The sequence below is a fragment of the Scomber scombrus genome, chromosome 12, assembly GCF_963691925.1.
Source record: "Scomber scombrus chromosome 12, fScoSco1.1, whole genome shotgun sequence".
Classification (NCBI taxonomy): Eukaryota; Metazoa; Chordata; class Actinopteri; order Scombriformes; family Scombridae; genus Scomber; species Scomber scombrus.
The window spans coordinates 18,284,026-18,295,074 of record NC_084981.1 but is presented as its reverse complement, the minus strand read 5'-3'; the positions used below and the strand labels follow the sequence as shown (position 1 = coordinate 18,295,074).

At 39.2% G+C, this 11,049-nt stretch overlaps 1 protein-coding gene across 2 annotated transcripts in view; it reads right to left on the bottom strand.

The window, feature by feature from the left end:
- Positions 1–3,291: 3,291 nt before the first annotated feature.
- The window catches only part of ctbp2a (C-terminal binding protein 2a), a 34,224-nt gene continuing 26,466 nt past the window's right edge, over positions 3,292–11,049 (bottom strand). For both annotated transcript variants that reach the window (XM_062430246.1, XM_062430247.1), the window contains exons 3-9: positions 9,508–9,652; positions 8,605–8,811; positions 7,512–7,726; positions 5,689–5,819; positions 5,464–5,591; positions 5,246–5,369; positions 3,292–3,595 (exon numbers count right to left, since the gene is read on the bottom strand). In XM_062430246.1, the coding sequence (XP_062286230.1) occupies positions 3,412–3,595; positions 5,246–5,369; positions 5,464–5,591; positions 5,689–5,819; positions 7,512–7,726; positions 8,605–8,811; positions 9,508–9,652 (1,134 nt within the window). In that variant the 3' untranslated portion in view covers positions 3,292–3,411. The remainder of the gene's footprint in view (positions 3,596–5,245; positions 5,370–5,463; positions 5,592–5,688; positions 5,820–7,511; positions 7,727–8,604; positions 8,812–9,507; positions 9,653–11,049) is intronic.

The window sequence follows — 11,049 nt, the reverse complement described above, 5'->3', positions numbered from 1 at the left end:
CTACCTTTGATTTGTTTTGATTTTTAAAGTGTAAAGAAAAAAAGGAATCTTTATCCATAGATGTAAATGCATGTGGTTGTTTAAAAGAAAAAAAGAGTATAAGGAAATATACCAGCATTGATTCAAATCAACACTTTATATCTGTTCAGTATGGGCACTGACAAAAAGCACATTTCCAAATTGATCTTTTTGATGTTTTTTCCAGTTGTAAAAGAGTTAGCATTTTGTTTTTGAATGGGCAGGGACAAAGCCAATATCATTATCTTTAGAAAGCCAGAGATTGTGTAATAACAAATTACTTTAATCCTTATTACTAAGCACTGCACATTTATTAAAAAAAACATTTCTATATAAATATCATTGCTTGAATTAAGGTCATATATGAAGCTCTTGAAAAGGGAAATGTTCCCTTTTACAAGGTAAATCTACACTCACTACAGTTTAGCACACAAACATTATGTTGGATCTTTGGTTTACCTTTTTTCAGACTGATTGAACTGAGAAGTGCGTGCGTGTGTGTGTGTGTGTGTGTGTGTGTGTGTGTGTTTTCTTCTTGGAATTTACTCTACATATTTATTGTTTGGAAACTTATTTGAGCTAATAAGAGCTTTCTGTATATTTTTTCTCTCCTTTTTTGTGTTTTTTGTTAATTATTCTCTCAATCTTGATGAAGACACATTGCACAGAAACACTGTTGCTGTGACGAAAGAACCAACCATGACCATCAGTGGAAAAGTTTACTTATGTTGTTACGTGCGATTTAGTACCTCATCTGGATGCCTAAAACCTGGTGCTTTTTTTGGGCAGTGAGACACATTCAATGTCACCACATGAACCGCGAGTCACACTTGTCTCATCGTTATCTCCCTTTATTCCCTTATAGCATACATTTGTTAAGGTCACCCTCATGGTACACATCAGTTCACCCCCCTCTGTAACCTGTTTGTTGTCATTATGTGAAACCCATCTTTAAGTTTTTTGATTAAGATCGTTGTGAGAGACTGCAACATTATAAAACCAAAGCTGACTGAAAAAAAAGAAGAAAAAACACGAGTTGTCGTTACTTTTTTTGCCGTGAATGTTTGCATTTTAGTTTTTTGTTTTCTTGCCATTGCGTACTGTAACCTCTTGTGTTTCATTCAAGTCATACACGTTTTGAACATCACTTGTATGTTGCTTTGTATTTATGCAATAGTTGCAGTTGTGACTATGATGGTTTGTGGATTTAGGCCTGATTTCACTATACAGAGTGTAATGCAAAGAACAGGCAAAATAAGGAAAAAAAATAAAGGAAAACCTTTTTGAATGTCCAAGTAAACTGTTTCCTGTCTTATATTCCTCAGCTTCCAATAGTGTCTCATTTGTTATAAAGCTAGTTCTGTGATGTTACACATTAGTGTCATTTAATAGGACTTCTACCTACACAGGAAGGACATTATACACTATATAAAGTTCCTGAAGCTTAAGTTTTTAACTTCACAATGTGGACCTAGGTTTCTACCACTCTCTAGTGGATATAAATATACCTTATATACACTTGTAGTAGAAGCAGGTCAACCCAAGGTTATAAATTATGGACAGAAATCTAGGTAAAACTTCAATGAAATCCCCTCATTTAGTATTTACAAGCAGTATATAAACAATCATATATTGTAGTTGCATGCAAATACAATATTTCAAAATTACTAATAAGTTAACGTTCTATGAAGCTTCTGTTCTTATGTGATACTTAATTGAAGAATCATCAAGACTTATACTTTGGTTAAGCATTACATTACTTTTAGCCCCATTGAATGACTTGAGTGTCTGTTAGATGAAAAAAAAAATGGCACAAACTTTCCACAGAGCCTCATCATGATCAATCAGAACAGTATGTTTTATTTATTGTTACCAGCTGCACTGTATGCTATATGTTCACCTTGTACAAGAAACAAATACAAACAATCACACTAAAAACCAAACAGCCTTCTCTTGCTAACGTCACGGGGCTATAAAGGGATGGACGATGCCTCAGAGAGCCGCAGTCGGCTTTCATCAGAGCAGAAAAACAAAGAAGAAACTATAAGGAGGAGAGGGCGGGTCGTCACATAAGACTATGATTATAAGAACATTTAACAAGGCAATACAAATCTAACAGGACTGAAAACTTTGAACATCAAAAAACAAACATTTGATATATTAAAAAAAAATACCACAATGGGGAAATGGGTGGAGATGTGAAAACCAGACTTGATTTTTTTTTCTCTTTTCTGTTCAGATTTGGACAGATTTGATGATTAGTCTTTTCTTTTTCTTTTTTTTTCCTGAGTCATTGACAGAATTACTGTTTTTGTTTTTCTAAACACTTTCCATTCTCGTTAGCTGGTCCTGCAATGTACTGTAGGTCCTTTGGATGCAAACAGGTATTTGGGACACTGCTCATAACAATAACCACATACTGCAGGTACCTCAGTTCAGTACAGTGGGAAAAACAGCAAGATTTAACTGAGGTGTCAAACACTCAACTTACAATATCTAACTATGAATGTCAGTCTTTTTTTCCATTTTTTCGTTTCTTTCTTTTTATTTATTTTTTTGGTTTAAAAGGGTAGTTTTTACCTCATAGGCCGAAATATTCTCCCAGGAGCTGGTACAGCGTTTTTACCGCCTCGCATCTTTCTCTACATTCAGGGGCCGCTGGCCTCGACGATTGAGAGCTGAGCAAAGATGGAATTCAGATTTCTGAACAAAATGGCAGATGCTGCAGTCGTCGTCAGCTGGCTTTTCCTGTCTGCTAAACATACATGTTAACTGTAAATCCATTCATTTTCACACACTGAAAAACAGAAAAACAGATATCATTCACTTGCAACAGAAACACAGAATATAAGATAAACAGAAGAAGTAAAAAAAAACAAAAAAACACGAGACATGTTTGTGCTGAAATGGGTGATGACGAAGGAGAGAAAAGGAGGCTTGATGGGTCATTTACGAAGTCACTTTCCTTTCAAACGCTTCCTTTAAACCAAGGAGGGAGGGACAGATTTCCATCCTGCATGTGGTAAAGTCAACGTGTCCCAGAAGCCAGGAGGAATATCCCTAAAATATACTAAAAAATAAAGATGAAAGTATCACTTAAATCAACGAGAAACAAAAACAGATATGGAGGGAGAATCAGATGTTCTGCGCCTAAGTTTGACAGTAAGTCCCATCTCTGTGTGGCAGCTTGTGTGTGTGTGTGTCACATCCACTGTCCTCACTCAGGCTTTAGTGGCTTCACACAAAAATGAAGTGTGTGAAACATTGCCTGGCGGGCAAGTCTGCTGGTAGGTTCAGACGGCTGAAGTCAAGTGTAGAGTCAGATGGTTGAGTTGCTGGGTTTCATAGTTTTTAATGTCGGTTTTAGCCCCCTGCTCGGCTACAGCAGCAGTCCTACGGCTCAGTCATGTGCTCTCTCATGGGGTCGCCATGTTTGGAGGGTTGGTTGGGGGAGGTGGCCTGTGACGGATGGGTACCAGGGGGCAGGGTGTGGGCGATGGGCACTCCCCCGGGCACCAACCCCTCCATAGGCCCAGGAATCCCACCGGGGGCAACGCCCACCACACCAGGAGGGAACCTGCAGACCGGACATGAGGTGATTAACATGTGTGATGAAGAGCAAAGACAAAACTATCATTTACCTGAAAGTAACAACTAGAAAAACTCTGCTGCTGCCCAGCAGTATGATTGCACACCAGTGAGATTTTTTCCCCCTACCACGCAACTGAAATGAATATGTTGCTCCCTGATTATAATCTCCAAAATTTAAAAACAGCTGCATTATCAAACGTAGAGTTTTAGCAAAACAGAATCAGCACATTAAATTTGAAAAGTTGTGTAACTTTAAATGAATTATATACAATATATATATAATGAAGTCAATAATGAAGTACTTTTGGGAATAAGCAAAGAAATACTAAGCAGAATCACTTCTGCAAAGCAAACCATTTTAAAATGGTGCAAGTATAATAAACATCTCAAGGAGCACTGTAGCATGGAGACAGGTCTGGTGTAGGAGAGGATTTGAAACATATTTGCTCACTTACTTATAATGATATCTAGTCCTGCAGATACTTTTTGATCTTATTTGTTCAGGTTTTAAGATATCTATCTCCTCAATTTCTGCTGCCAATACAACAGAGTTGAATGGAAAAACATTTTACAAATTCAACAGAAACGTGTCTTTACAGAAACAGTGTTTTATATTAGACACTGGTACTGCAAAGGGCTATCTAAGTTGTTTTTTTTTAATATGGGTGAACTGGGAGCCCTTTAATACAGGAGAGCTGAAATGGTAAAAGTGTGGAAGGAAACTCGTACGCTTTAGAAAGGTTTAAGATTCCCTTTGACAAACATGGTGTGAGGATCACATAGCAGTCACCACAAGATACACATCTGTATTTCTTTCTTTCTTTACCACAGTGACATAACTCCATGTCCTCTTCCTGACTTTCACTGAAGAAGCTCCACATTTAAAACCTTCCAGCTTTCTGTCTTTACCTGTCACTCTGTGAATACAAAAACGTACATTTTTGCACTCTTTACTGTTTGTTGCTTGTAAATATGCTGAAAGAAGAACATCAATATATAAATAATCTACTCTTGAACTCCAGTTTGTCACACCTAACTGTAAATGTACAAACATCAGCTGTATTTCAGTGTCTGTTTCAGGGTGGGGGTGTTGGGGGAGGGGGGTGTTGCGGGTATCAATGGGATACTGGGTAGGTACAGCAAGGTGAGTTAGAGTGTGAAGCAGAGAGAGGCTATACAGTAGATTTCAATGGGTTTTGTTTTTTATTAATGATGTTATTCATTTGCTCTGGCCTGTGGGCCAGCAGTAGTAGTATTCATTCATTTACCTGGTTGAGAATTAGGTATATAATTTGTCCTGCATTCCCCCCGTTGCTATGGCCTGTACCATCGTTTGGTTCACTCGGCTGTGTGAGAAAAGCAGTTCAGTCTGGTTGAGACAATATAGAGACTGAAAGATGAAGAGCCTAAGCTAAAGGGATACATTCATTTGGGCTATATATAGTCACACCACTAAAAACTAGGACCCAGCCAAATATTTAAATAGCCAGAATATCAAATAAACATACATGAACATGAAGACAAACTACCCCTCCCCCTGTGTGTTAAGCCTCATCTACTGGAGGTGTTGAGATTGTACAGGTGATCTCTGTGTGATGTCAGTAACCTGCTGGGTTCCCATAAATCCACCTCCTACCTGTAGGCGGCACCATTGATCTCAGGGTGAACTTGAGGCTGCTGCTGCTCCATCATTCCCCAGGGCGCTGTGGTGACAAAGAACTCTTTGTTGACGCAGTTTCGGAGACTATCAGGAATACGGCCTGCGTAGGAGAAAAAGATTGAACTCTGGTGAGCTGAGTAACCAAACCATACGAATGCGTGGGGTTTTGCATGCAGTCACAGATGTGTGCGCACCGGTGATGGCTCTGCGTATTTCTGTGGCGGCAGCTTCTCGCATTTCCAGCGACGCCTGCTCACTGTACCAGGCGGTGTGGGGTGTGCAGATCAAGTTGGGGGCGTCTTTCAGAGGACCTTGAGAAAAACTGCAAGCAGGAAAAGAGATGAAGAGATGAATAAGGAAGACAACACCATCTATCTTCTTCACTTATCTGATGGTGTAAAAGGTGAGATCACAGCCACCTGAAAGGCTCAGACTCGTGGACGTCCAAGGCAGCTCCCCGTATCCTTCCTTCTTTCAGGGCCTGAGCCAAAGCTTTCTCATCCACCAGACCCCCCCGTGCCGCGTTGACCAGGAAAGCACCTTGACGCATCTACAAATAATACATGCATCAGGTTTTTTTTAAAAATTCTTTGCATATTACAGTTTTAAATGTTCAACATATCAGCATGTGTGGCTTTGAGATTATACATCCAAGAGGTGCTGTCACTGCCTCTGAGCAGTGTAGGAGGATTTTTTTTCTTCAATATCCAACAAAACAAATGCTTTTCACATAAAGACAGGCAGGATAACAAAAGGCTTTGCAAAGGAAGAGGACATTTAATTGACACTAATCCCTTCATGTTCACAGAAGCTTTTATTCAGGCTATAACAGAAACTAGCATAGAAGCAATGATGCAGATGAACATCAGAATTTTCTTTGAGAGGCTAACAAAGCAAATAGTAGTGACACATTCATTCTTCAAGCACCTGTACATGGTTCAAATCTTTAATATACCATTGAATTGACTGTAAAACAACCTGCAGTTCAATTAATACCCTCCAGGTGGCAGCGGGGATCAGCAAAAGACTGAATGCAAGGATGTACAAGTGTTTGAAAAATCTCAACAGTGCTTCTTCTTGCATTAATCATGTTAGGGGATAAAATCTGTTCACACAATCACATTAAAAACCTAAACGAGAGAGGTCGATTTGAAGGTTAAGATTTTTTTTTTTTAGGTAAAAGGAAGTCTTCAGGGAATGGATGTAAGTTAATGCAAATTGTTCTTTAATGACAAAGACTTCCCTTTCTTCTCTGAGGCTGAATATTCACTTTCTCAGCAAGCAGTCCCATGAAGTTGACATGGTGCTGTTTAGTCTCTGGTCTCATGGAGTGACTAGCTTAGCTACTGATACACCAAGGCTGGTTAACCCACATGCCTGGCCTGGTAGACCACTCAGCTGGCAAATGTGACTTGGCTGGTCAGTAGCATTCCTCGTCAAAGCTGACTGCTTTGTAAGCAACTCACAACAGTAGCGTTGTGCTGCTCAGAATGAGCAAGTGCAGAAGTACAGTATATCATGACTGCTGAAAAGAGTGTGTAGGATTGTAGGCTAGTAGACCTTACCTTTGAAGGGAAATATGTACATTTTTTGTATCAAACTGTTTTGAAAAGAGGTTTACTGGTGTATATGAAGGAATGTTGGATTACTATGTTCTGTTAGGGTCAAATTTATTTATTTTTCTTATTTACTAAAAGAAAAAGCGAAAAATTAATGTTTTTTTCAACTTCAAAATCAGTATGCAGGGCGTTTTTCTGTGAAAAACATGCACATGAACACAGTTTTAACACATTGTAACACAAAACCACCATCCACCTCCCTGTTATTCTGGAGCCACAAGGATTCTCTAATATTTCTTTGCGTGTGCATGTTCCACCACTTTTCCACTTATTTAAAGGTTGTTTAAACAGCCTGTAATTGCAAGTTTCCAACAAAGGAGCACTGGTAGATGAGGGATGCCAGTGGCCAGCCAAGTCAGCTGCCAGTCTGCCGGGTTAAAGCTGTGCTACCAACCTCTGGGAATCTTAGTAAAGAGAATGTGCAACCTGCTTTGGAGGGTAATGAGGAAAACGCTTTTGCCAACTCCAGCTTATGAGTTTTTGATGAGTTGCAGGTTTTGGATGTTTGCTATGTCGGCCTTTCAAACCATATATTGAGTTTAATAGTGATTGTAAAATCTGGCTTATATAAGAGGGATAAATTCTTCATGCCTTGAGCTTCCTCTGTGCTTGAATTACCCTACCTGTTTGATGGTGAAGTCGTTGATGAGGTGGTGGTTGTGTTCGTTCAGGTTGCAGTGCAGGGACACGCAGTCGCTCTGGTAGAGCAGGTCCTGGAGTGTGTAGACTCGCTGAACGCCTAACGAGCGCTCCAAGCCGTCCTGGAGGTAGGGGTCGTAGAAGATCGTGTTGAAGCCAAACGGCTTGGCCCGCATCGCCACCGCCTGGCCTGAGCGACCTGATGGAGGCAGATGGAATGACAGTGTGGACTAAGAAGTGGCTCAGATTCCAGTAGTTCTTCAATACGCTTCAGTAAATGCAGTGCTTGAGCAAGACACCAAATGCATGTGCACCACTACTATAGCATAGCTTAAAGGATTAATTAATCAATCTATTAGTAGTGTGACGGAAAATAAATCACTTTCTGTATTGGCAGGATTTTTATTATTAATTATGTTTTAACAAGCAAGATTTGCTGTTTCTAGACATTCATGATCCCAAGAGGATGAATCCTAGCGACTTTGAAGACCCTGACCACTTTGGTGATCCTCTTATTTTTCCTTTAGTGCCACCATGATGCTGACATTTAAGGTTGAGGTTGAAATGTCTCAACAACTATTGGATGCATGAAAGGACATGAAATTTGAGTCTGACTCAACAGCATTTTTCTGAGCGACAAAGCAACCGATCTTAATGGTTGATCCTGCCCCAAGAGGTTGATTGACAAGTCCGTGTCATCCTGAAATAAATTAAATTAAAGAGGGCTTCAAGATAGAAAAAAGCTCAGTGTAATACATAAAGAAAGCCTGAAATAGACCTTGGAATTAAAACATGTATGATAGTTTTGAAGTTGAGTTTTAAAATAGACAGATATTAATTTATTTGAATGGTATTTGATTTATTTGGATATATACCTTGCCAGTCTTCAATATTATTTTTGTTGAAACAATAAACTGGTCAAGTTGGGACATTAATTCTAAACTTCTGTCTCAAGCAAAAACGCTCCCACATATGTTGCCAGATGCTCTCATGAACTCAATGCAGATGTTGAAGTTTCAAATAACTAAACGTGGCATCACTTCTACCAATAAACACCCTCCCAAACAAGGAGCTCACCAAATCCTATGAGGCCGAGCGTCTCTCCTCGCATCCTGGCTGCCCCTGACGCCACCTCCCGGATCTGCTCCACACTCTGGACCCGCGTGCCCTCCCGGAGGGCCTGGTAGAGCCAGGTGTTTCGCCGGTAAAGGTTGAGAATATGACAAAGTGTTGAGTCTGCCGTTTCCTCTACAGCCGCTGAGGGTATATTACACACCGCTATGCCTGGAGTAGTTACGACAAGAGAGAAAAATAGAGAAACAATGAAGCTCAAAACATTACGATGAGATAGTTCAGCTCTCCAAGACATTCAAATGACTAGAAACATAATTGATTTAATTATTGTCGCTGTTATGACAATAAATGTATGTGTAGTTCCTTTTATCTCACAAAATAATTGACTTTCTACAAAAATATAATTACGCTGTATCTAAAACATAACACTGAAGCATAAGAGGATAATTATAGCAGCTACTTATGTCCATAAAAATAACATTCCTCTCAGAAAAAAAGAAAAAGAAAAAAGAAATGTATTACCACAAAAGATGATAATTAGGATATCACACTAAATCCTGCTCTCATACCAAACATATGCCAAAGGGTCCAAATGGGAATCTGAGGGAGAGTTTCCTATCAGTTGGAGCATCTGCTCTGCATACACAATCAGTTGCATGACATATTTTGTTTACTCTACAGTATGTGATAATTCCTGTTACATATGTTGTTTATATTCATTCAATATAGAGAGTAGAGTTTGGTTTGGCCTCCATCCAAGGGTGCACTATCCTTATCCATAATGCATCACTTTTGGTTTTGCTGATTTATTTTTCTTTTTGTCTCATGTGATGGTGAATGAATGAGCCATATGGGGAAGCACAACCCTCTATGTTCATTATTCTCATCATATGTTTGTTCCCTTACCGAGCTCCCCGGCAGCCTTGATGTCGATATTGTCGTAGCCACTGCCGATGCGGATGATGATGCGGAGCGCCTTGAACTTCTCCAGGTCCTCTCTGGTCAGGGTGATGGTGTGGTACATCATGGCCCCTACTGCTTCATTCAGAACCTGAGGGACAGTAGAGAAGAGGAGGCATCATCGCTGCTGTCCTATTATATCAGAATTCCCTAAACAATCATTATAAAGACTGGAAGAAATCATCTGCATTCATATTATAGACACAATTTCATTATGGTTCTTAATCAATATCTTCCCTGCATTTATATTCAGATTGATTTATCGTAACACTGTCTGAGCAACTTGTTGTGGCCAACAGGAGTACAACAGCAGTCACCACCTTCCTTTTTTCTGGAGCTAAGTTAATGTGCTCTATCCTTCATCTAAATGCAAATTGGGTTGTTTATGTGTGCTCTAAAATACGAGTGCTTGTCTGTGTGTTTAGAACGAGCACTTGCCAAAGCTGGTATTTGTCACTACCCATTCATTCAGACCGTATGCAAATAGGGTTAGAGTGGACCGAGGCAGGAACATAAAGTAGACTGACAGCTGCTAAGATATCCAGAAAGCATAACAAGTAGCTGCTGCAAGCCATGGCTGTTAAATAACAGGTTTAAATTCACAACCCTCTAACTGAATTAACCTAACCGAGCCGACGGATTAGCATAGCCATGAATTTCCATACATCTCTTTTTTAATTTTTTTTTTTTTTTATTGGAGCTGGAGTGGGAGCTGTATGATTAATTCAAGGTTAAAGCTTTCCTCATACATTAATCTCATTACTTGTAGACCAGCAGCAGGTTGGCTGGAGATGATGCTGGAAAATGACACAGAATCAGAATATAAGCTAAACAGGTTTACATGAAGCGGAAAAAGTGAGCAAACAGCTTTTGTATCATGTTAATTAGCTGAAGCACTCTTCTGCTGTTTGAGTTGGCGTGCCACAGTGCATGTGCCCCTTCACACTGTTATTGCAGTATAGTAAGAAAAGCATGAATCTTGTAGAGCAGATAAAGCTCTTAATACTGGAAATACTAATTCTACACTCAGGTGTCACATTTACAAAGCATTAAAGAAACACTGTATGGATATTTCTTTGTGGGTTTTGAAGAAGTTACATTAATTATTTTTGCCAAGATATAGTTATAGAACATAATGTAAAACTGCAAATTGTTTGTATTTGTGTATCAATTAAACATAAGAGACACTGTGTGTTAATTAATGAGCTTTAGAGGTGCTGCTATGGGTATCTTTGAGCTTTGGACAAACACAGTCTAGCTGTTTACTCTACTTTCAGTGTTAATGCAAAGCTAAGCCAACTGTCTGCTGGCTCTATCTTCACACTCAGCAGACAGATCAATCTTTTCGTCCAACTCTTGGTGAAAAAGCAAATTTCCTAAAATAGAAAACTACTCTACTAACTATTCTATATAAACAATAATATCAACTTTATTATAAAACACACTAATGAAAACAGAAATAGAAAATGATTATATTAAGTCATTATG